Source organism: Colias philodice, chromosome 14, assembly GCF_061535455.1.
Source record: "Colias philodice isolate Cphi_HAF_F1 chromosome 14, ilColPhil1 Martin Lab GWU primary, whole genome shotgun sequence".
NCBI lineage: Eukaryota > Metazoa > Arthropoda > Insecta > Lepidoptera > Pieridae > Colias > Colias philodice.
The window spans coordinates 520,498-547,385 of NC_143099.1; the positions used below are offsets into that span (position 1 = coordinate 520,498).

General features: G+C 34.5%; 4 protein-coding genes across 6 annotated transcripts in view; 1 reads left to right on the forward strand and 3 right to left on the reverse strand.

The window, feature by feature from the left end:
• LOC149482604 (regucalcin-like) overlaps nucleotides 1-6,858 on the forward strand; it is a 28,023-nt gene extending 21,165 nt beyond the window's left edge. For all 3 annotated transcript variants that reach the window (XM_089703413.1, XM_089703411.1, XM_089703412.1), the window contains exons 5-6: nucleotides 5,814-5,926; nucleotides 6,599-6,858. In XM_089703413.1, coding sequence (XP_089559539.1) covers nucleotides 5,814-5,926; nucleotides 6,599-6,823 — 338 coding nt within the window. In that variant the 3' untranslated portion in view covers nucleotides 6,824-6,858. The remainder of the gene's footprint in view (nucleotides 1-5,813; nucleotides 5,927-6,598) is intronic.
• LOC149482606 (uncharacterized) lies at nucleotides 3,638-5,665 on the reverse strand. The gene has a single exon (XM_089703389.1). It carries the CDS (start codon nucleotides 5,213-5,215, stop codon nucleotides 4,217-4,219), a length of 999 nt encoding a protein of 332 aa, XP_089559515.1. The 5' UTR covers nucleotides 5,216-5,665; the 3' UTR covers nucleotides 3,638-4,216.
• A 479-nt stretch (nucleotides 6,859-7,337) lies between the features above and the next one.
• LOC149482607 (regucalcin-like) lies at nucleotides 7,338-11,573 on the reverse strand. Its single transcript, XM_089703429.1, has 5 exons — nucleotides 11,436-11,573; nucleotides 10,829-10,985; nucleotides 8,817-9,026; nucleotides 8,183-8,395; nucleotides 7,338-7,950 (listed from the first exon to the last, which is right to left on the reverse strand). The coding sequence occupies exons 2-5, from the start codon at nucleotides 10,983-10,985 to the stop codon at nucleotides 7,610-7,612; spliced, it is 921 nt and encodes a 306-aa protein (XP_089559555.1). The 5' UTR covers nucleotides 11,436-11,573; the 3' UTR covers nucleotides 7,338-7,609.
• A 945-nt stretch (nucleotides 11,574-12,518) lies between these two features.
• Nucleotides 12,519-24,974, reverse strand: LOC149482608 (deubiquitinase otu-like). The gene is made up of 14 exons (XM_089703393.1): nucleotides 24,529-24,974; nucleotides 24,353-24,450; nucleotides 24,124-24,278; nucleotides 23,524-23,985; nucleotides 23,161-23,454; nucleotides 22,879-23,057; nucleotides 22,207-22,302; nucleotides 21,642-21,732; nucleotides 21,085-21,288; nucleotides 20,200-20,333; nucleotides 19,132-19,247; nucleotides 18,766-18,864; nucleotides 18,251-18,405; nucleotides 12,519-17,570 (listed from the first exon to the last, which is right to left on the reverse strand). Exons 1-14 carry the CDS (start codon nucleotides 24,757-24,759, stop codon nucleotides 17,317-17,319), a joined length of 2,568 nt encoding a protein of 855 aa, XP_089559519.1. The 5' UTR covers nucleotides 24,760-24,974; the 3' UTR covers nucleotides 12,519-17,316.
• Nucleotides 24,975-26,888: the final 1,914 nt, after the last annotated feature.

The window sequence follows — 26,888 nt, forward strand, 5'->3', positions numbered from 1 at the left end:
TGCCCCCGTATCGCCAAAAAGGACCAAGTTCAGCATGTGCCAGGCATATTATGCCTGGCGCTGGTTTTCAACAAGATCCCTTTAAGATCCGACTCACGGACGTGAGACGACGCAATGATAATAATAATTAAAATAGTGTTTATAATAAGTAGGTGCATTTTGAGTGTATGAAAATCATATATATAAATATCACATATAATTATAAAATAATATAATAAAATAATACAATAAAACAGATATAGGTACATATATACATTACATTATATCATATTAAATTACACGCAGGCCTAAAATAAAGAACATTGTCCAAAGCTACAAACACATCAAATATAATAATAAAATTGTCCCATGCTACAAACACATCAAATATAATAATAAAATTCAGTGAGAGAACAGAACACGAAAACAGAAACAGAAACTGGACACTAGCTTATCCTACGCTGCTCATCGATCAAGTAGTTTTTAAGGTGTTTCTTGAACGTGTTAATATTAACCAATAACCTAATCGGTGGGGGCAAGTCGTTCCATATTTTTGATGCTGCATAGCGGAAGCTGCCTCTAAAAGTAGTCGATCTATGCTGAGGAATAATAAGTGGCTGAGCGCAACTTCTGCACGCAACATCCCGATTATTGGTTGTCCAGTTTAACTTTTCATAAAGGTAAATGGGCGTACGCGTCTTGATAATCCCAAACATAAGAGACGCCAGATGCAATTGGCGCCTTGCCTTTAGCTTGAGAATTCCATGATTATTTAAGAATGGCGTGACGTGACTGCGAGGTGGAATTGTGTAACAGTAGCGCGTACACGCATTCTGTACTCTTTGTACGAGCCTTTCGGTTCTGGCCATGAGACGTGGACCGTAGACAGTATCACCGTAATTAAGTTTAGATAGAACCAAAGATTCTATCAAACGCACTCGAAGGTCTTCCGACAGGTATGGACGCACTCTATACAAAGTTTTTAAACGGAAAAAGCAATTACTAACTGTGTTAGTGATATGTTTCTCATATCTTAGTGAGCTATCTACATAAAGACCTAGATTGCGCGCCTCGTAAACTCTCTGGATTGTCTTACCTACGATTTTAACATCAAAAGGTGGCATAGATGTGATATACTTTTTTGCACCGAATAACATATACTTTGTCTTATCAGGATTTAACACCAAAGCATTTGTGTCAGCCCAATCTGCAATACGTGAAAGGTCATCATTCAAGTGTTTTATAGCATTATCAAAATCATTCGGAAAGAAAGAAATATAAACCTGAGTATCATCGGCATAAATGTGGAACTTACACTTTTTTATTGAATTAACTATATCGGCCGAGTATAAAATAAATAGAATGGGGCCCAGAATAGAGCCTTGGGGAACACCTCTATCAAGAAGACCAAAATCTGAAAATACGGAGCTACCATCATCCAATCTGATTTCGACACTCTGCTGACGGTTGTATAAATAACTGTGAAACCAGTGTACTGTGCTATGGCTAAAGCCATAGTAACGCAGTTTCGACAGAAGCAAAGGAATACTTATACAATCAAATGCTCGGGAAAAATCAAGCAGCACAAGGATGGTACACATACCCTTATCCTGAGCGGCCAATACATTGTCCGTTACGTCCAACAGAGTTGTTGTGGTACTATGGCATTTCCTAAAACCAGACTGAAATACGGGAAGCAAGTTATTGTTCTCAATAAACTCCGTAAGTTGCCTACAAACAACCCGCTCCAATACCTTCGACATGCACGGCAAAACACTTATCGGCCTCAAGTCCTTGAATGAAACAGGGTTACGATTCTTAGGCAGAGGCCGAACCAATGCTTTTTTCCACAAATCGGGAAACGTCGACGTCAAAATGGAGCCATTAATAATCTGTGTTATAGGTTTCAAGGTGTGAGGCAGAGTAAGCAGCAGCATATTCAAATTTATTCCATCACAACCCCCAGCGTTCGACGTGAGTCCCAGCAAATATTTTGACACAGTGTCTTCAGAAACAGTTGTTAATTCAAAAACCGCCTCGCTGTGCAGATGGGAGTCGAAGAACATTAAGGACGTTGAATCTACAATAGCACTACCTGGGACTTGTAAAAAATGCTGATTTATTTGATTGGGGCAGGACAGATGTGGTGGGAGCTCATTTAGTTGTTTGCGAGGTAAAACATTAGATTTTATATTTTTCCAAAGCACCTGAGGTTCATTTATTTTATCATTTATACTAAAACGAAAATAAGCTACTTTTTCATTATGTAAAGAGGACACGACGAGAGATTTCAATTGATGGTAGTAATCCTTTTTAGAATCTGTCTTAGATTTCCGATATTTAGATAAAGCGGCATCGCGTAACTTCATCATGGTTTTTATAGTGTCAGTAATCCAGGGATGTGAGGGCTCTTTGAAAACGATTGTCCTAATGGGTGCATGTAAATCAAACAGCGCAATAATGCACTTTGAGAAAGCCTCAACCATTGCATTTACTGAGTCCAGATGCATGAAATTATTCCAATCTATTTTACTCAGGTCTTTATTTAAACTTTCTCGACAAATACATTTAAGAGGACGGAATTTAGTTACATAAGGTTTTAATCTATTTCTTTTTATGTTGAACTCACACATAACGACAGAATGACCAAGACTAGATCTGTATGGTTCGACTGTAACGTTCCTAGCCTGCAAATCCGTGCAAACTAAATCGATTAGAGTTTGACTGCCTTCAGTAAAGTGGGTAGGAGCAGAAACAAGCTGTGAAAGGCTCAAGGAAGAAAGAAATTCATTTATTTTTAAAGATTTAGAATCATTACAATTTATCATATTTACATTGAAATCCCCCAACAATACACAATGATCAACTTTATCAAGTGCACTTATTGTGTCAGTCAAAGTATCCAGAAACAAATCCAGATTAAGCCACGGCGGACGATAGGCTGTTCCCACCGCAATATGTTTACCGTTGACCACTAACCTCAGCCACATTTGTTCAACCGATTCACAGTTTGGATTAATTGGGATGGTTATCGTTTTAACCTTTAAACCACACCTGACATAAAAACCTACCCCGCCACCACGGCCCGAGCGCACCGTCGCAGGCCGCGGGACATGCCGCAGTCGGTATCCGGGAACAACAGGAGCGCGACCGTCATCTTCTGCCCGTAACCACGTTTCATTGATGGCGAAAATGTCAAAATTATATCGCACTACCATCGCAATAAAGTCATCATGAAATGTGCCCAGTGAACCCACATTATGCAATCCAACTATAAGGTTATTCAACACCATTGCTAATGTTACTCACTAAAAATAATAATAATAATAACATGAAATTAAATAAATATAATGAAAAACGGTAATAAATATAATAAAAAGTTAAATGTTGTATATAAAACGATAACATGGCAATAGAAATATATATTATGTATAAAAGTATGTATAAATATTCATTTAAATTGTATCTTCTCAATATCATTAATTGCACCACAATAATAAAAACAGGTGTTAAAAAATAAAGGTTCAGTTTGAGGCGAAAAGTGTAATATGTAAAATCTATACCAATGCACTTATGCGATACAAAACGTTTATACAATATAATATTATCTGTTATTAATAATTCAACAATGATATAATATAGTAGGAAAATACCACAATTCACAACAATATTAAACATAACAATACAATAAAAGTACATTGAGACAAATAAAAAAGGATGATCGTTTAGATACTCCACAATATAATGTTTTAATAACAATAACAAAAAATATTTTAATTCCTTATAAAATGAGTAGTTCAAAAGTGGTAACAAGTAATAAATAAACAAACCAATTAACAATGAATAAATGAAATGTTTAAGCAAATAGACTGACAATATTATTAAGTAGTAAATAAACATTTCTACAGCCGCGCAACACAATATAAGGCACAAACAAACATTATAGGAATTATCGCATGAACAATTATGGTAAAGTTTTATATAGATATATGTATAAAAATGTAATTTTATAGTAGGCAAGGCACTGCAGGGTACACATATTATTAATACTGTTTCCATTAAGATAATAATAATCTGAAGGTATATAAGCAATAACAAGAATAATATGATAATATAACAAGAATACAATACCAATATTACAGAGTAACGGTTAAAAACAAAGATGAAACGTAAAATTCTATGAGTTATATTATTTGCACTAAAAACTTTAATAATTGATTTAATGATCAACTCTATATTATGCTGCGCCAAATATACGTTGTATATCTTCTTCGCAACGGATAAAGCATACAGAATCGTCGGGTTTGTTTCTAGCGAATATGCGACCCCGCTTTGACCAGACATAACGCCAACCACGACTAGTGCCCGCTTCGCGCGCCATCCGAAACAACTGGCGGTTAAATTTAGTGAGACGTTCGTTAATATAGAAGCGCCTGGGTGGGCCCGTCATATCCAAGTCGGCAGTGGTGGCGCCGCGGCGCACGCGTGCACTCCTCAGCAGATCGTCGCGCAGCTGGCGGCGCGCGAGCCGCACGACTAGCCGCCGCGGACGGGGCGCCACGGCCGCCGCGCCCTCTGCCGGCCGCGCTCCGATACGCTCAGCGCACACGATATCGTGCGGTTCAATTTGGATTCCGATTTTTGAAGCAATTAAGATAGTCGTGTGTATTGGGTTTTCTCCACTGGTCTCGGGCAAGTTAGAAATCTCAATGTCATTCGCCAATAGTTCCTGATCTCTGTCGTTAATGTCGCTTTTTAATTGATTAATAATATTATTAAAACTCTGGGATGCGCTTTCGGGAGACGTCTGCATATGCATATTTTCTAGGACGGTCATGCGTTCCTCCAGGGCACCGATACGACAGCCGTACTCTAACATGCTGGACCTAAATTCCGCCAACTCATCATGCAGCGTCTTAAATTCACAACGAACTTCGCGCAATATCTCCTCTTTGATTTTTTTTAGTTCCAGACAAAAGTTCACTGAAACATCCCGACCGGCTGTGCTATTGGGCGAGGGAGAGGTGTTCTGCACATGATCGTGTCGCCTCACCGGGGTGTCGGATGAATTATCACGTGCAATATTTTTTTTACATTCGGGACACTGCCATAACGTCGGTGTTATTCCCGTAATAGATAAGCCCACACAGGCACGGTGATAGACGCCTTTACATTTATCACATTTAGCGGCATCTGCCGGCGATAAGAATTTACCGCATCCACCACACTTAGGCATTATCAATTATTTTTAAGTAGTTCTGCACAATATCGATAGATGTCGATAGTCTTGAAGCCGGTCAGTACCAACAGATGGAGCTAGCCTAGATTATAACCAGCTGATCAGTGTTTATTTACTTTTTTCATACGCAAATATAATTAATGCTATGGTTCCAGAAAATCAAAATTACAGACCTTCCTTACTACAGATGCATTAATTTGGGCTATATATTAACTTGATTCTTTCAAACACGTACCACATTAATTAGTTGAGGGGTAGTTTTAATTCAGTTGATCCGTTACACAATTATACTTTAATGTTTTTTAGTATTTCCACTGAACACTCAACTTTGCCAACATAATATATGAAAATTTAAAAAAAGCACTTCAACATAACATTGAGATTAAAACTTTTAAACCGTTTACACTATTTTTATTTTAAATACAACAGTAGACTATTGCGCACAGTTTGACATCCGTGACGTCGGTCCTCTAGTAATTCCAAACATCAAACATGCTCAACGTTAATAATCAAGTTTTCACTTCTGCCGGCACTCCCCCAGTGCAACCCGTCTTTTTTTTTGTTTAATACATTTATAACAATAATTATCTTGCAGCGAATCCCCGGCTAGTGTTCGTGTACAAAGACCACGGACTCAAAGGCATTGTGGACGGTATGACCATCGATGTTGATGGTAACCTGTGGATTGCTAACTTCGACGGCAAACAGGTGAGGAAATAATTTTTGTAGATTTTTGACGTGACAACGTCTTATAATTCGATAGAGCCGGCTGCACGCACGAAAAAACATGACTCATGCGGCGTTACCTCGCTCTGAGGCGCACTTCAAGCCTTACATGGAAGGCTTGAAGTGCAAGCGAGAGCGCGGAACGAACGACAAAGAAGCACAATCGGACGTTGTCACTTGTCACGTTCAACTATCGTCAGTAAACCGACTTTACAGACAACCAATTTTTTTGGAGAAGGTTTTGATTGTCAATAATATACAAGAGACATTATAGAACACAGAAATATCAATTCACTAATAGTATTTTATAAGTTAACTAGGTGTGCCCCGCGGTTTTACCAGCATTACTCTGCCCCTATTGTTCTAAGCGCGATAACTTATAATCTTCCTCAATAAATTTATTTTCTACCAGTGAAATTATTTCAAATTCTTGGATTTAATGTTAAGTTTGTTAGTGGTGGTTGCCTATAATTGTTATCTATGTTATCAGTGTATGTCATGTTGGTGATCCTTAATGGAATAAACAAATAAAATAATAAATCGGCCCCGTGGTTCCAATAGCATGTGCAAAACAAACAAACTCTTCAGCTTTTTAATATAATAGACATAGGTTTTTTACAATTTTAATAATAAATTTGTACCTCCTAATTTCAGGTAATCAAAGTAGACCCTAGAGCGGGAAAACTCCTCCAAAAGATCCCCACTCCGGCGCTACAAACTACATCAGTTTCTTTTGGGGGTCCAAATCTTGACGTGCTATACGTGACGTCAGCGTGTATGAACCGGGGTGAGGAACAACCCCCACCGTGCGGGGCCACTTTCGAAGTCACCTGCCTTGGGGTGAAAGGGCACCCCAGTGTTAGCGTCAAGTTATTGTAATTTATGTAATAATGTGTATTAAATGATTTTCTGCATTTGCTGTTTTATTTTGATATTCAATGGGAAACAAAATGAGAGAATATGTTGATTTTAAACATGTTTAGAAACATTCACGCTTAACACCTGCACAATCTATATTGAAATGGAAATTTAATTTATCGTCACATTTTGCATGGGTTCGAATTCTGCCTAGTCAACATTGACATTTTTTCTATTCTATGATTTTTCAAATATTTACACATGGGTAACACTGTACCCTTTAATGCTATAAAAGTTATAAAATTATGTGCTTTTCATAATTATAATTTTTGTAGGGTTAAGTGATACGTCAGTCATAATTGATTCGATTTTGTATTTTTAACCAATCCCTCAAATTCTATAGATGCTAAATGGGATAATAATTATAGCATTGAATAAAATTGTTCATTAAAAAGGTAATTTGCAATTATAATAATTTAATTACTATTAAAGGTACTAAGTAGTTAACTACCCTATCAAATAAAAGTCAAATGTAAAACAAGTTATTTATTAACCTTTGATACAAAACAGTAGTTAACAATAATAATACACAGTATACATAGTAGGAACAATGATATTATGAGGAAAAAGTGTAGAAAGGCTTTCCAGGAGTGGCATGTAAAAAAGTGGCTAGTGGCTGAAAATGTGACTAGTCACATTTTACTTCACAATAATTCATACTATCTTGCTTTAATCATATGTGCGTTAGTGCCGTTTTTTGAAGATTCCACACCTTTTTTATTATAATGTCATCGTTTAGATACAATTTTATGCTTGCAATTTAAAGTTATAGCCTGGTAACCCAGTAACACCGAGCCCGGTTACCATGTACGTACAACCGGCGGCGGGTTTCTGTTTATTATCTATGTTAACACAAGCGCTTGTAACGAACAAAATATCATAATTAGGACCACCAAATATCACGGAGGTCACTTGTTCAGCTGGAATGGGGATCTTTTTCAATAATTTCCCCGTACGGGGATCAATTTGAATCACACAGGAGCCGAAGAAGACCGCAACCCAAAGATTACCGTCCGTATCTATGGTTGTTCCGTCTGGCAGACCTTCGATGCCGTTCTTCTTGAAGTCGAAGATGTATCTCATGTTGGCTGAAATAGAATTGAGAAATGTGGGGCTTTCTAATTGGATAATATATTATTACACATTTTTCGAATTAATCACGAATATTGTTTCCCTGATTTCATCATAAAAATTAAAAATTATTTTGTTAAAATATACTTCGACTGCTTTAAGTATGGTTGAAATTAGAACCATATAGTGTAACCATATTCATTCATATAGCGGTATAGCGAATACCTATAATTACATTTGAGTACTTACAAATTTCTCCTGTTTCCACATTATAATCATATCTGCGTATATTATAGTCAAACGAGTCAGTATAATACATCGCATTTTCCTTCAAGTCCCACGCGAGTCCGTTTGATATACTTATTTTGTCGCAGAGCTTCACAATGGCTCCACTATTATCGATGCGATAGAATGAGCCTAAGTTGCCAACAATTTCGCCCGCCACTTCGTTACCCATAGTGCCTGAAAATCAATAATGAAAATTGTGAAATTCCACTGCTATTTTGAATTGTGATCGTAATTCGAGAAACAGATTCAATCGTAGAAAAAAGTAACTATCCTATAGATAAAAATTATGTTGCTTATCTTTTTCTTCTTCTTGTGCTAGGTTTGCCGCGAGTATTTTAAATATTTACTAAAAAAGTTAGCGTTTATTGTTTTGTATAACTTTTACTCGCTTTTCTAGTAAATAATTTAAAGTGCTCTCAATATCGACGCATCAAGAGGCGCTTATAAATGCACTTATTAAATATAAAATAGAAGATAGCCACAGATAATGATAATAACTGTACCATTAAATATTCTGTGATAATACTAAACTATACTAGGTAAAACGAACGAGTGACGGAAAATAACTAGTTCTAAATTCCTAAAGCATACCTACCAGCAAAAATCCTTCCACGCGGGTCAGCTTTTCCATCATTAATCCTGGTGGGGGCGTCCACATCCTGGTCCACCTTCCCCAGGACCTTCACCACATTCACCTTACTGTCATTCTTCCCATCCCATTGAACAACCTGGAACGTCTTCTCAACACCAACTATGAACTGGTCTGTTGTACCTTCGACTGGAACTGCGAATCCTACCCGGCCGTCTGAAAATGATATGGTGGATTATTTGGAATAGAAATCTTTTAAAGGTATTATCGTTCGTCTAGTAAAGATAAAAACTATGCCAAGACAGGTGAAAAACAATAGAACGTCAATAATTAACTAATTACTGGTAATCAGGCATGACTTCGTGAACCTGGTAGTTTTTAGTAGGTAGAAACACATTAATTGTTGCTAAGACCAATTAACAAAAAGCGCATTATTTGATACTTGTAGGTTCCGATTTTGCTGGAATTTGGAAGATATTGGTAACTACTTTGTCAGAATAAATTGAACTAACAGTTATGGATGTGAATACCATAGTTACTTATTATACATATTTCTAAATCAAGCAATCATGAAGCAGATGAAACCGCGGAACGAAATATAGCAGATATTTAGGTATCTAAATTCTAAATCTAGCAGATATGTAACTATATTGTAATAAAATATTATGTTATTTATTATGATAACTCATAATAATTGCTATCATAGATTCAGACTAACCCTGCAAATAGTAATTGTTAAAATTACCAGACAATTAACAACTAGGCACTTCAGACTTGTTAGGTATATCGTATACCTATTACATATTATGTAGGTAATGAATAATTAAATTACCTATCTTAATTACTTAATATCCACAGTTAATACCTATGTGAGTGTTTTTAATAAAGCTGCTCTTATCAATTACCACAATAGGTGTTACTGACACACCACTTTGTTTATTTTAAAACAGACTGAATATGTTTATGTTTTATAATGATAAATTTATCGACATACCTCATTATTATCATCCAACATTTGGATAAAATTGTCATCAGCTTCTTTATTTTCGATGTTGCAAAATTTTTTCGTTAAAAAAATTAAAAGTAGTTAGATAAAATTAACCCATTGAGCCCCAAGCGGCCCGATCGATCCACGACACAATAGATTTTCTATTGTGTCTGTGGTTCCGGGGCCTGAGTTTTTAAGATAATGCACACTGCACAGTGCACCATGCATTTTATTATAATTTATAACATCAACTATCGGCCAATACGAGTCCCGTCAAAATCGGCCCAGACGTTTTAGCGGTACACACGGTTTCAATTCATCAACCTGCTGTTGTTAATTGATATACCTGCTTACCTCTCATATCTATATCTATTATTCATTTTATTTAAAAAAACGAATAAGTAGACACTATTTTGCACGCCTCATAAGCGAAGCGTTGAGGTGGGTACTACTGTCACTTCGCGCAAAACATCTCATTTTTCAAACTTAAAATGTCTTTATGTATCATACATTGCACTTGTAAGATAATACATACACACACATATTAAGAAAAAACACTATTTTTAACATTCATGATATTTTTGATGTCATTTTTGTTATTTAAACTAGTTAAAAAACAGTTTAAAAAAGTTCTGTCTTGGACGTCCGTGTGTCTGTATGTGCGGAGGATTTTCTTGTTAACACGATAGCGACCGAAATACTTTACTAATCGAGTCTTTTTTTTTCTCTTACGCTTGAGTATGCTCAGGAATAGAACCCTTTCATTTTTCAGGGTCTGATTCGATGTGGTTTAATTGTTATTAAATAAACAAAAATAATAATTAATAAATAATTATTAAAAAAAAATTATGAGGCGTGCACTTTTGGATTTTCCAAATTATTTTTTATTTGTATCGATTTAACTAAGTAGGTACACCGTATGCCAATTGTTTTTTACGTAACTATTTTATTTATTTCAACCCAGTACTGAATGCACTTTTCAAAATAAATAAATTATGGTTTTAATAAAACTACATAACTAGTTACTTACCAAGTTTGCCGAATGTATGTTCTCCAGTACTAGGAACATACTTATGAATGGCAGCCCCATTGATGTCAACAAAAAACAACGCCTGTTGCTTTTCATCCCAGTGAGGTCCTTCACCTAACTTCAGGGAATCCGATATTTTTTCTACTTTAACCGACATCTGTGGTTACAAAATATGTACACATGTATATTAAATAATTAACTATTTTTATAGAAACATTTAAGCACCTACAACAAGTCTAACTGATGTAGTATTTAGTAATAGAAATTATAAACGAAATGCTATCATTTTTTTACATTTTATAATATTATGTTCTTTAAAGAATACATAACTAGGTGTAGGTATATAATATCACAGACTAATAATAATATACTACGTATACAAATAATATGTATCGCATCTATATTATATCCCATCCATTGACCCAGTGAGTACAATAATAATTAATGTGCACTCAACAACAAAACGTATTAAAAGATACCTTATACAATTTCCAATAAAAATATTCCCGTGCAAACAATGTAATTTCATTTAAATATATTCCCGTTCAAATAACGTGATTAACAAATAACAAAATATTATAAATGCTTACAGATTTATAGAACTTACCTTTCAACCGTATATCATCCGATTTTGAATAATAAATTCAACAAGAAACACGGCCGCAATAACTGGTCGCCTACTTGCGAATAACTTCGTGAACAAGTTTAGATTCTTTCGAGTTGACACGCTCAATGCGTGTGGTTGCTAATAGGTATATAATATTATGTATGTAAGATTATTATACTAGCCTGTGATACTAGCTACGCACGCGTCTACGTTTCCATAGTAGATAATATGTAAATGTTAAGTATCTTAAGTCTCAAATGAAACTAGGTAATATTTTATGCGATTCCTATTAAACTTCATTCAATTCCACGTTATACATTTTGCGTAATCAATCAAGCATATTGGAAATAGAGAAAAGTTCTAGAAGCTGATTAGAACAACAGAATTGTACCTCTTAAAACCCCCAAGTCCTTTTTTTTAAAGATATTTATCGATACAGACACTTTTAGAGTTTTATTAAATGTAGAGAGATATCACGGTACAATGCTCTTGTGAAGTGACCGACACGGCCAGTTACATCTATAGATAAAATAATTAGTTGAGTGTTGTTGCTTTTACTGATACCATTCAAAGATGTAATTCGAGTCAATGAAAATAATTCACTTGACCTTACATAATTTTAAAGTATTCCCAGTTGCCATTCAGTAATTCCAAAAAAATTGGGAAACGAATATGTAAGAAAATTGCAGTAGAAAATAATTTTGGTGTGAGATGAATAAAATTAAAGACTAAAGTAGCAAAACGTATAAACTAAATGCCTGTATCCTTTCCTAACCCATCTCAGTCTTTTCCCATATTCATATTTTATTTATTATTTGTTCAACAATTGTTTAAGGCCTCTGCTTCACAGACTACACACTTCAATGTGTATTTTTAATACCATATAAGTATTGTATATATTGTTTTTATTATGTACTTGTGAGGCTATGTGCCATTAAATAAACGTTTTCTTTCTTTCTTTCAAATATTCACGAGCGGTGGTGATCACTGATCGCTTACCATCAGGCGTCTCGCCAGCTCTATTGTTAACTCTAATATAAAAGACACGAAGGAAAAACCAAAGGATGTAAATAAAACAAACAATTGAAAAAAACAGTTTACTTTATTCAAGGGAATTTTGAAAAAAAAAATACAAATTATATTCCACAGGCGGAATAACTCTTTGAGCTCTGTACAACCATATAATTACGACATACATCTAACTTTAAAGTATATTCACAACACAATTTTGTTACGTATACAGTTTTACTTAATTGTTATGGACAACAATTTTGTTCGAATGGCAGTAACGCCAAAACAATTGGCACATTTCTCGACTATTTCAACGGCGTTCGACTTGTTTAAAGTAACGGACTAATCTTACAAAAATAACTAAAAAGTACTACTAACATTAATTAACAACTAACATAAAACTAACCCCTAGATATTTAAAACAAATACTGAGACACCGAGACACTTCACATATATAATCACACAACTTTTTTTTTATCTTTTTTAAACTTTTTCAACAACGCACTGTACAAACAAAATATCGGTATACCTATTATGAAAAATATAATAAATGTTCTCTTATGAAATCCAAATCGAAAATTATTGGGCGGAGTTTTTGCAGACAACCTCACTTTAATATTAGAAAAAAAAAACTAATTTACAACACTTACACATTCAGAGATTAAAGAGACACGTATAATATAGTAATAGTATAGTCTGTGAACTAGCAATAAGCATCAATGATATTCATTATTTTGGCGTGAACTTTTTCTACACCGCACTGTCATGACTTTTTAGTTTTGCGCGACTTGTCTCTGTCCTTTCGGAACCCTAGTTTTTCATATTATCTGACCAGCCCCCCTAGACAAGTGGCTTTCTATTAGCGTAAAGTTCAATAGAATAGATTATGAATGTATGAGATTGACGTAATCAATCGTCGTCGTCGTCGTAATCAAACGTCAATCTCATACATTCATAATCTATTCTATTGAACTTTACGCTAATAGAAAGCCACTTGTCTAGGGGGGCATATAATGTATCTCATAATATTACTAGTTCGCAGACATATTTTATGCTTAGCACTTACAACACCTAGATATAGACACATATTACTATATTTTATATAAACACACAAAGTGTTAGACTTTAAAACAGCTTCACTAATCCAATTTCAGAGCTATAAGTAAAAATGGAATAAAGAATTTTGTTTTTAAAACAATAACTCAAGTGAATTTGCAGTTGCCGTTATTATCCTGAGTAAATCTAGATAAAGCCGTTTTGAAATCTAACTTAATATCTATACATACACATATACGTGGAAAAAACATAGCCGAATATTGTTAAAGGTTTTCGCGCCAATACCGACCTAATACCTTCCAAATTTTACTTCCAAATCACAGCCAAAACTTTAAAACCCTCCAAAAATATTTCTTAAATTTAGTTGCGCGTATATTGTCAAAATTTATGGCAATCATGTAAAGTGCTAGAAATTTCGCTTGCTGTTTCTCCATTTAACTAAATGCATATAAAATGTTCAAAAATTGTAGGACGTATCTCCAAAGGAAAGATTAAATGCATTTTGTATAAATGCTAAGACTAGTTATTCAAATGTACAGATAAACTTATTTTATTCGATGGGGCCTTTATGCTTGGAAATTTCTCTTTTTATTGGGAATAAGAATTTAAAAATTATCACAAAAAAATTTTTTTAATCATAAATTTTAGAATTCAGTGCTATCCGCTTGGTATATGACCTGCATTCAACCAATATTTTGACTTGAGTGTTTTATATGGCAGTTATTATTTGTAGTTTTTAAAACTCCATTTCAAAATCTTTAAATGTTTTTATTTATTTATTTTACGATATAAAAGAGTGTTATCTGTTTTAATGCAACTTGGACATAAAAAAGCCCCGCTAACCATTTTTGGACCCCAACGACGCACATACAGCTATCCAAGCACCAATTTTAACCACACTTGAATGAGATCATGGAATATTTATCTTGTGGAGATTCTGAATATACAAGATGGACTTGATATTAAAGGGCGGTATAAGAAATACGCTAATTGTATGTAGGTAATTAAATTGGTTCGTTCATCTTTTAATTTAAGATTGAATTTGATGAGATTCAAACTAAATATTCACTAATGATATGGCATTTAAATATGTTTTGTTACAAATATTAAATTAAAAATTGAAACAACTGACATACATTACTTGCATATAAATGTTAATCTTCTTTACAATTACTCAAGCATTTACTTTCTTCCACAAAATCAATATTGTCTTATTTTTTATCTTAAATTATTTTAAATTTAGCGCATTTCTTATCCAGCCCGTAATAATGAATACAATTTCTAACTTGACTCGACTTAGGAACAACGTAATATAATGAGACCATCCCGTTTAAGAGATAGCGCGATCAACGCGTATGTGGGTTTTAAAATCGTGAAAAACTATGGACTGATATATAATTAATACTTCAGTAATAAACAAAAATTGTGTGGAGATCATGAAAGAGAGAGACTAATATAAAATACAGGTTTTTATTACTCAATTACTCTTCAATAATACTTTTTTTGTTTGTCTATATCATATTTAGTTAAATACGTGCGTTAAATTGGAATACTGATGATAAACGTTAACAAAATAATTAGGTTTCACTCGCGGACGCAAAAACAACTATTTCTATATCTCATATGTTACCTGTATTACTTTTAAGTTTCGTCCAAATCCGTCTAGTTGCTTTTTAGTGAAACAGTAACAAACATACAATCATACTCATAAACTTTCGCCTTTATAATATGGGTGGGGTAAGTCATTTAAGTTTTCCAAGTTATATATCAGTCCACCGTTCCACGTTACCGTAACATTAAACTTAATTACGCTTAAGTAAGGAATGATACAGAACCTACATGGCTAGTGTATAATTTCGTATCTTACTAAAATCTTACGGAACCCTGTCAACCTTCATATATTCAACAGCACCATTGAACACGGCAATTTTTGAATAAAATCAATCGAATATTTAATTTTGTGTGATGTTTCAGTTTATGGCTGAAATATTTCTTTAAATCCATTCTATATGATATGCTATGAGTATTTTTTAAACATAGACTACGTAGACTTTTAAATTGTGATGTTTTAATGGTAAAAAATAAAAAAAAAATTATTAACTAAAAGCGTTCAACCGTCAAAATAAATTAAAACAGAATTTGTATACTTTTCAAAGATTAAAAAAATCGATTTTTTTCTTATATTTCAGCCACAAACAGGTGCTAAGCCCTTTGGTCCTACCGCAATCTCAATCCTTAAGTACCAGACCACAAAACACTTATATTTTTTGTATATATAATACAAGTTTGGGTGACCATTTTACTTGACGGTGTAGTAAATTAATATATGGTCACCCTATGAAACAGTAATTTAAATTCAATGGCGTATGAAATACGAATCATTTTTGCAATATGGAAACTTTTCGTTCATATTTATTGAATATTTTTTCGGTTTAAGTTGTTGTTAAAGTTATTTTTTATTACACTCAAATGGAATAGTTTCGATGACAAAATCGTTGCTTCAATTAAAACCGTTTTGTAACTTATGTTATTTTAAGTACACGCTTATTGGGTAATTTTAAATTTCAGATCCAAAATAGAAAAAAAAGGCAAAAATTCGTTCCGATATGTCAAAATGGCGGATCCGTTATTCTAAATAAATGAAAATATGTTACATGTTATGAATATTGAAAAAAAAACTGTATTTTTGACCTTTCTGTAAAAAAAAATCTGTATTTTTATTTGAAATTAACATATTTTCATTTATTTAGATAATTTTCATGATATTTTTTGTTACTTGGTTGTTTTAAATATCGTTTTTTTAAAGTTGAGCACTCGTTTGAATAAGAAAGACAGTGATCGCCTATAAAAAGGGAATACGTGAAAAATGCAATAGATTTTGTGAATTAATGACATATTTTAAATTTAAGAGATCTTCGAGTTTTAATGCTAAATTATTGTATAATACTGGCATAATTTTTTATAATACCCATAAACGAAACTTACTGTTCCTTATGTATGTTTATTTTTATATCTATAAGAAAGTAGCAAACCGGGCGAACTCCGATTCGCCATCAGAGACACCTTTTCTTTGCTATAAACCTCACGGAGCCCGAGACCTTTCCAACGAATGCAAATCCATGGAAATCGGTTCATGCGTTCTGGAGTTATAGCGTCAGGAAGGAAAACCCGACTTATTTTTATACAGTAGATTAGTAAAATATCGGTGAGATTCATACGTTTTACATGGATTGAGATTTAAAATTATGTTTAGAGGCGATCACTGTCTCACACACATATAGCACGTTAGCCTTCGACGTAATCTGAAAAGTAGTTCATTCAGGATTACTAAAATCTAGTATTTTTACTGGGAAATTATATTTACTAACATTATATGGTCTCGCGTTTCATATATTATGTAGTTAAAGCTGTAGAAAATTCTTTAAAAATTATATTCGAGCAAAATTTAGAATCGTTATGAATACCAGATTTTATTGTTACTGAATAAACTACTATCAGACTTGCGAGTAATATAATTAGGGTTGCCACTGATACATATAATTGGATAGACTATTTAAACTGTGAAATAAAACAAACGTTTCATAAAATACTATAAGAAATAACAGGAACGTATAAAATACAAACAATTTAATTAAAAAATAGCAAAAAAAAAGATTTTTAAACCAAGAAAATACTATATTTATTGTTTACCAAAACTAAAATTTACCTCCACAAAACTATACACAACTACAAAAAATAACAAAAATTTACTCAACTCAAAAAAATACCTCAATATTAGTTTCCAGTGGCAACCCTAACCTTGTCCCCATTTCGTCTACTTATGCTCATGTATCGGCTGAGCGTGCCCATGCTGGTGCATGTGCTGTCCGTGCTGTGCGTGCGGCACTTGCGGCTGGTGCGGCACTTGCGGCGTGTGTGGGTGCGGCACGTGAGGCGTGTGCGGCACGTGCGGCGTGTGCGGGTGCGGCACGGGCGGGTAGGGCGGGTACACGGGCTGCACGCCGAACTCCATGCCCTCCTCGTACATGTAGCCCATCGTGTTCATGCCGCTCATCATGCCCATCATTGCTGCAATATTTATATTGATACTAGCGGTCCGCCCCGGCTTCGCCCGTGGTACATATTTACGTTTTCTCTACATAAAAACCATCCTCGTACTTCAAGGAATATAATAAAAAAAGAATTATCGAAATCGGTTCAGCCGTTCTCGAGTTATGCGCTTACCAACACATTTTGCGATTCATTTTTATATATAAGAAGATGTATAATCTTGCATAGACTTGATTGTGGAACGCTTTTCTTCATGTTTGTTATAATTGAAGTTCGCTGCAGCGCTAGATCAGCATAATATTGTTTTACTCACTTAACGTACTATTGCTGCACAGTTAACAAAGTGATTATTCGCAGCGCGTCTAATGCATAGTCTAGTATGTAATTCAGCGAGATATGGCGACCAATTACGATATTAAATACTATTATGAATATTCTACGAGAGTTTGAAATTCTAGCTTTAAAAATACGATTTTAGGGTATAATATCATTTTACACTAACATTATAGAACTATAATATAAGACATAATTCTGAATTTTGTCATATTTATCTATAAACAGCTGTAAACATTTATTAAAGTCCAAAAACCAAAATCGTCTTTCAAACTTCTTAATTTTTCTAATTGTACTTTATTTTAATTTTAAAAATACCCTCAAATTTATAAATTTTTACAGATACCCTCAAAAGTTTGACTCACCAGGCTCATCAATATGGTAGTAGGGCACGGGGTATATCGGCGGGGGGTAGGGCGCGTAGGGGAAGGTCAGTAAGGGTGCTTCCACCACCCCTCCCCCCACCCCTACGGAACCTTCCTCGTACGAGGGGGTGCGGTTGTCTACGTATGAGTTGCGACTGTAAATAAACATACTATATGGTCACTTGTTAAGAAATAAGTCAATTATCCATAGAAACTGCTTTCCGAATCGTTGGTTAACATTAAAACTATGTTATGATGATTCAAGAGTGCTTCTAGAAGGAATCTAATTGAATAAAATGTTTGTGTTGAGTTATTGGTTATTATCATTTTGGATTTTGAAAGTCTGAAACATAGCCAGTTAAGAAAAAAACAATTAAGTCTCTAATCAAATACATATGTATACACACGAAAAAACAAAGTTGATCCACTTTGCATGCATTTAGACTAAAATAGATGAATTGTTTTTTATAAATTCATTGATAAGCCACTATTTCACATATAAAACAACAACTCACCGATTGTTAGGTCCCTTGTTGGACATGTTGTTGTTGTGCCCTTTGTTCTGGTTGTGATTGTTGCTTTGGTTGTTGTCCTGGTTGTTGCCGCGCTTGAAACTGCAAAATTTTTGTTTTGTATAGATATTTACATGTAGATAGTAATAATATAAAGCATTTGTGAGCGATAACATTGGATGAAGTCGCAAAAAAGGTACTATTTTTTGTAATTAATTGTTCCAAAAATAACTCAAACCATTCCAAAAGTTCTTTCACCAGAAGTAAACAAGGGCTTTGTTTAAAAAATATATATTTTTAAATAAATAAAATACAATGAAATATATTTTTTTTCAATAAGTTATTTAAAATGATAATGATGATACATACCGTGGCCCCAGCAAGGGCCTCTGCCCATTGCCCTTAGGCGCAGAGGGCCCTAGGGGCTTGTCGTTCGGCTTGTGCTTGTCGTGCGGCCTCTCGTGCAGCGACATTTGTTGCATGTCCTAAAAACAATAGCAATGTTTAATATTTGTGAGTTGAGAATATTTACGACAGTTGTTTATCTTTAAATAAGTAGTAGTGTGCAACAAAGTGTTAGTGTGTGTGTATGCACTTGACGGAGTGTTAGTGTGAATTTTAAAGTTAGTAATATACTTTTTTTATTGAGAATAGGGAAACGCTTGACCACAATCTCGCCTGATGTTAAGCTGAGATGTGGTCTAAGATGGTACGCGCTTCCCTAGAAGGTACCAGCCCCCCTAGACAAGTGGCTTTCAATCTCATACATTCATAATCTATTCTATTGAACTTTACGCTAATAGAAAGCCACTTGTCTAGGGGGGCTGTTCACTGTACGCTCGAGACTTCCATATTGCACACACTCAGGGAGCATTTTCAGTCCGTCGCGGTTCGGATAAAGAATATACACTAGTGTCAGAATGATTGTTAGCATACGAATAAGTGTTTGTGTGCGCTTAAGTAATGATGTGTTAGTGTTGGATTAAGTGTCATTTGTCAAGTGGAGTAAGTGTGCGTTTGTGTGTGCTTAAAGTGACGATGATTGAGCCTATTACAGTATTAAGGAATATATGGGCGATAAAAACCCATGGAGGGTTGTCGCGTAAAAACCATAGGACAGTTCTTTGACATATTACTATAATATATGATGTTACATATGTAATTTGTAAAATTAAATTGTAAATTGTAAAACTGACACGATTAAAAAGAGCAACTATGGAGTTTCTTGTCGGTTCTTCTCCGTAGATACTGCTTTCCGAATCGGTGGTAAATGTTAAAAATATGTACTTAATGACGTTTCAAAAGTGCTTCTCGAAGAAGTCTAATTGAATAAATAAATGTTTGAGTTTGAGTTTGATGTGTATTAGTATAAGTGTAAGTGTGAGTGTGAGTCCAAGTGTAAGTATGAGTGTTAGTGTTAGTGAGTGTGAGTGTCACCTGTGCAACAGCGGCGGGCGAGTAGTGTCTCGGCGGCGGGTGGTGCGGCGCGTGGGGTGGGGGCTGCGGGGGGCCGTACGCGGCCCACGTGCACTCCACGCCCAGGTTGAAGTAGTAGCGGAGTGTCGGTATGTCTGTTCAAATTAAAAAAAAAATGTATGCGTGTGAAACTTCTTTATGACCTTAAAAATGTCACGAGTATGGCGTAACGCAAAAATGTCACGCGTACGGCGTAACGCAAAAATGTTACACTAAATTTTTGTCCAACCCCGATAAAGAAGTTTCACTTCAATAAAAAGACGTGTGGCACTGGGGGACTGCCGCGGTAAAGCTATTGCATGCTATGCCTTCAAGCCACACCTTCGAGCCAATCGGAGTGGGGAGCGTGAGATTTTTTCGTTACGGAATTTCGGGATTCGGTCCCCGCACTCAAGGCCCGCGATAGAAGCTATGCAATAGCTTAAAATCATGTTTTTTGCCATCATTCATGTTTGTTGATGTAAAACTTTCGAGTTTTTTATCATACACCAACCAACTAAAATATTACATTAAAACACAACTTAAGATTAAATTTACAAACCGTTCATAATAAGCTCTGCGGGGAGATTTGTGAATAATTAAATCGTAAAAAGTTATAATTGTTGCCATGTTTCATGTTTGTTGATGCAAAACTTTCGAGTTTTTATCATACACAAACCGAGTTAAAATTAAATCCTCACGGGTAAATTCAATTGTGTAAAATTACAAACCGTAGGCATCCGTAACCGTAGGTCATAGGCAAATCAGCACCATTAGCTTACACTAACCTTTTCAACGCAGTATTCACCAACAGAAACTGGCAAAAATTACACTACACTTTGCCCTAATACAACGTCAAAAACCCACCGTTCATAGGCAGATCCGCGCCATTAGCCTGCACACTCTTATACACGTGCGGGTTGACACCATGCGGGGGTGGGGGTGGGGCATGTGCCCCCGCCAACTGCGGCGAGTGGGGGGCGCACCACACCACAGACTTCACGCCACACATGTACGGCGCACAGTTGTACGGCACGCTCGATGACATGTGCGTTAGCGGCGGGTTCCCACCTGGGTAATGTTGTAATTTTTTATGAGGTGAATTTAAATAAATGTCAAGATAGTGCGAGATAGTATTGAATTTACGTTAAAATATTGATTAGTATAAATATTTTACAAATACACTTTTTTCTTCTGATAACTATTGTAAGGGCTGGATATAATAAAGAAACCATAAATACTAATACCAAAACGGAAAATCTATATCTATGTTATTGCCATAATGGAAGTTAAAACAAAATTAAAATAAATAAAATTATAAATCCTGAATAAATAATCATGTTACGACTATGATTTTTTATTTAGTACAAGATAAAAAGTAATTGCAAAATGTAAGTGGTGACTTACTGGTACAAGTGACTTACCAGTATAAGTGGTGATAGAATTGGTGGTAGCAGGCGTGGAGGCGCGAGCGGACGAGCTGACGGTGTTGCCAACGTCCCCACCACCCGATTGCTATTAAAAATTATTTATCGAGGCTATATTTTAACAACACACTATGACAAATGAAAGTTGAATGAATGAATGAATGAAAAATTCTTTATTGCACACAAAAATACAAGATTACAAAATAAGAGTGATACAAGGTATTAATATGTTCAGAGGGCGGTCTTATCGCTGTAAGCGATTTCTGACAGACAACCCAAAAAACATAAGGATTACATATTGTATGGTGGTGGTGCATTACATTTAGGTTACACATTATGCTGAAAGTTGAATATACATATACCAAGAATAGATAATTGCAAAAATAGAAACAACTGTCCATTTTGGTACAGACAAATTGTGCTAGTAAATGAAATACCACTGTAATAATGAAATATTAACAAAGAACTGACAGTTTCAAATGCAAAAATAGGAAGCAATAATCTTTCTCAGAGCAGACAAATTGTGCTAGTAAATGATAATTACTGTAAAAATGGTGAATACCTGAGTGTGGTTGTCCGGCGCGGAGCCGTTAATTTCTTGGGGCGGAGCGCCCGCTGTCCTACAGTCCACCATCAGGGGAACCGCTTCTATTTCAACCTGAAAATTATAATTTCTCATCTTTATTTATAGGACTAATTAATCTCTGGAATGTTCCACACATTTCTATCTAATCCCAAACTAAGTAAATCTTGTACTATGTACTTGGTAACTAATAAACTAAGATGTTAACATACTAAAACACATAGTAGAAGATCAATCTTTATCACTACATTTTTTCAATACTGACAAACCCACACCATTTAATTATGATTATGACTACCAACACTATAATCCCAAAACAATAAAAATTACCTACTATATTTACTTAACTGTTAACCCAAATTTTCCACAAAGACAACTTAATCACAACTACATCTAACCCAGCTACGATATGGATTTAAACATAAGCATTGCACTTGTAATTTAAATAATTAATAAAAGACTGTTATTTAACGGCTTATGTTCTTTATTTTAAAAATTAAATCACATAGTTTAATAAAGTTTTGAATCACTTGTTTTGTTTAATATTTGTAGATAGGTATATGTATGTTTTCATGTATTTTTAGAGAAAAATGTACAAGTGTGATGCTTATAATCCTAATTCCTACTCTACCACCTATCTACAACACTAACTGGTAGCGGCTGAAAGTTATAATAGTCCACATGTTGGTATGTTGGATAGTAAGTGCCGTAAGACATATCTGTTTTGTCCTCGCTCCAATCTATTTTACTCTTTTCTTTCTCAGATACTCTCATTTCATCTGTTTTAGATTTCTTGTTAGCTTTTAAGCCTTGTTTACGCGCGATGTTACCTGATTGAAAATTCGATTTGAAGTATGCAGTATATTATTGACAATTAAGTTTATATTTTATTGAAATATGTATAAGTGTACATAAATGTTTAGTATAACAAACCTATCTGTTGTAGCATTTGGCTTAGATTGAGCAGTTGAGAATTAGCTCGAGAGTATCTATATGGAGGTGCCCATGGCTTAATTTCCTCAACTGGGAGAGGTTCCAATTGATCAAAGTTTACAATGCGTTTCTCTCCCAGCTCTTCGATAAAAACTAAGCAAGGGCCACCGTCCTGTCCCATTTCTTGAATATGACAATGGTATGGCACAGCCTGGTCTACATCTAACTTGCATAAGCACTTAACGCCTACTTGCAAAGTAGTGCCATCCGAATATCGAGCTCCAAACCGTAATTCTGTAAATATATCATCCCTATCAAGCTGATTGTTTTAAAAATGATTTCACAATTTGAATTATAAAGTACCTCTTCTCATTTCGCTCCAGACATCAAATTCAATGTTACGATAAATGTCAGGGTCTAACGCCTTTGCTACTTTATAAGGAAATGGTGTTATACCATTATCAAGCAGTACTTTAGCACTGTTTACGTTTAGACAATTGATACAGACATTCTCAAGCTGTATGAGGCTTCGGTTGAACACAAAGATGCTCAATGATTCCTTAAACAGACTCGCTTTCTCAACATCATTGGTATGATGTTTACATTTTAATGTCAGAGCATTATTGTTTTTATCTTTGTCATCTTCATTACTTTCTTCAATGAAAATCTTAGCTCTCTCTTTCTGTTTCTTGCATCGTTCCACATTCTCAGGGAGGAAGTATTCAATGTGGTTGCTTGAAACTTTGTCGTGGAGCATTTTTTCAATCGCATAAGACAAGTCCTCCAGGTGGTACACACGATCATACAGAAGTTCGTACACAAGTGCTATATAACATTTGTCATATTTATTTTATTATGAACATAAAAAAAAACTCAATAAGAATGTAATGTCATGAAAATAAAATATAAAATTAATTGGAAAAACTTAAAATGTTGTTTATTTATGTGAATGGATAGACTTACATTGACAGAATGCAGAATTGTTAATAAATTCTTTGGTGTATACTGCATCAAAGTGTTTAGTGTCAGGGGAATAGAATAAATATATAGTATTGCCATAACCATTGCAGATATTTGTTTGTGGACCTTTGTTTGCTTCAAATATTACAAAGTCTCGTCTGCAAGATATTATAATGAGCGGTAAACAAAGAGATCAATAGATTATTAAATAAAACTCTGTGAGACTTCTTACCTATACAAATGGCTCATAGCTGACACCTCAATAATTCCACCCCATTCAGAAGGATTCGACATCTCTTTGAGATAATTTTCAATGGGACAACTCAATGACTACAAAACAAAACACTAATGTGAAAACATATAAACTCAAAAAGTATAAAGAAAATAATAAAAAGAAAACTTGTGTACCCCCTCAAAAAGATGCCTGTTAGAAGCCATAAATTCTATGCAATTTATTCTAACTGTGTGATAGTATCGCTGTGTGTTGTATATGTTTTCGGATACTGCCCTAAAAAGGCAGCTGGAGTCTCTAGCTGTATGTTTGCGAAAAAAGCCCATCTCATCGAGCCAGCGATCTGGCTCTGATGAACGCTTTTGTATTTTCCATGGCCCACGGCATCGGATCGGTGATGGTGACATTGCTAAACACTGCTAATAATCTGCAGGTAAACAAAAACAAATGACGACTATAAACTTATTCGGAGTTTCCTTCACGTACGATTTCTGTTTAATTTATGAACACTTTGTTTAATATACATATACGCTTCTACCTTCTTTTAAAACCATATCGTAGCTTTTATGTCTCGTAAATGCAAATGGTTGTTTTGGTGTCTACGATACACAAACACGTGCGCACGAAATAAAACACAAATAGATAAGAATATTACAAGACACTCACCGAATAGATTAATTTCCGATAATCAGCATCAGTGTTTAACTATTAATTAGAGCGAAAATTTTCTATTTTACTTTGTGTGAAAAAATTGCACGTGCCAAAAGCAACCGTCAAGAGCCGGCGGGAAGGAAAAATCAAAACACGTTCATCTTGTTGATGCGTTCAATAAAGCATTTTTGCAACAATGTTACCAATGAATGTGTCATTTCACTGCAAATTATATTTAAAATTATTTTAGAAAATTTAACAGTTACTGAATTTTTTTTTACTTTAGTTTAATAAGAATGGACAATTTATTTTAGTGTTCAATATTACCTTTCTCGCAAAATTGAATGAGGATGATTTTCGTTGCTTTAATTTTTCCGCAATTTTTTTTTAAATTTTTTCATTATACAGTATACTATAGCACTATAAATTATGTACTTTACTTTTATATTTTTTAGAAGTACTTAGTGTGGATTCCATTTAATCAGATTTTTTCTCAGGATTTTCTATATATTTTCTTCCAACATTCCTAACTCGAACACTCGAAACTCTTTATTAAAAATATTTCAGCATTCCATTATGAAAAAAGATTTATAATAGTTACTATTTACTACTTGTTTACTACAAACAAAAAAACAATTTAAAATTTGAACATGCAACGATTTTAAGTAACGCGAATACACAGAGTATTCGCCATGTTTTTCCCCTACTAAAAATATATTAAAAAAAAATTAAAACGTACTTTTACCTCTGATACCACGGTCCGATACAGTAATGTTGGAAACATAATATTATGTACTAAGTATATGTATATTACTCGCTATAGGACAATTTTTAGAATCTACCTATAGTGTCGATAAAAAATTATTTAAAATTTTTTGCAGCCTCTCAACGTCGAAAGTAACAATGCAGCTGTTATTAGCATGGATTTTAAAATTAATACTTTTATCTTTTATTGTTGTTCTTTATTGTCAAGCATTTTTACAGAGAGCTACCTATTTTAAATGCAAATCCTTTGACCTGGCATTAGCACTATAAGGGTACAATAATGGTACAATATTAGAATAGGGACTTTCCTCTTAAATTGTGATTGGCATTTGGTAGTGTGTAATTAGAAATGTTTTATAATGATATTAACTGGCCCGGAAACGTTGTTCTCATCACTTGTGTTTAAAAATTTTTTAAATCTTAATATTTATTATGTACTAGCGACCCGCCCCGGCTTCGCACGGGTGTAATGCTGATACTAAATACACTACAGAAAAACTGTGAACGTTGTATATAAAAACATAGCGGCCCGCTCCGGCTTCGCACGGGTATAAAATAGATAGCCGGGCGGCCGGCCTGTAGCGCTGCAAACGCTACGTCCCGCAATTTTTAAATCTGTAATATCTTCGAAAATATTCACTTAAATCATACGGTGTCAAGGGCCATATAGATCTATATTAAATGAACAATGTATTCAAGGTATTTAATTCGTTAAGGATTAATGCTGTATTGGTCAAGATCGCTTCGAAATTTAGCCATTATTTGTCGTAAAAAGTAAATGACAAAAAAAAGTTATTGTGGGTTATCCATAAGAGATAGACATATACCATCGCGGACTTTTCTGTAGACCTTTTCAATGTTTATAATACTTAGTACATTATTTTGATAAAACTCGTAGGGTTCAGCCTGCGTTTGCAATTTAAGCGGAAAAAATGTATTTTTTTACGACATCACATTAGAAACCTCAAAAATAACAGTACTTATCCACTATTTAATGGATGTTATTATACATATAAACCTTCCTCTTGAATCACTCTATCTATTAAAAAAAACCGCATCAAAATCCGTTGCGTAGTTTCAAAGATTTAAGCGTACAAAGGGACATAGGGACATAGGGACA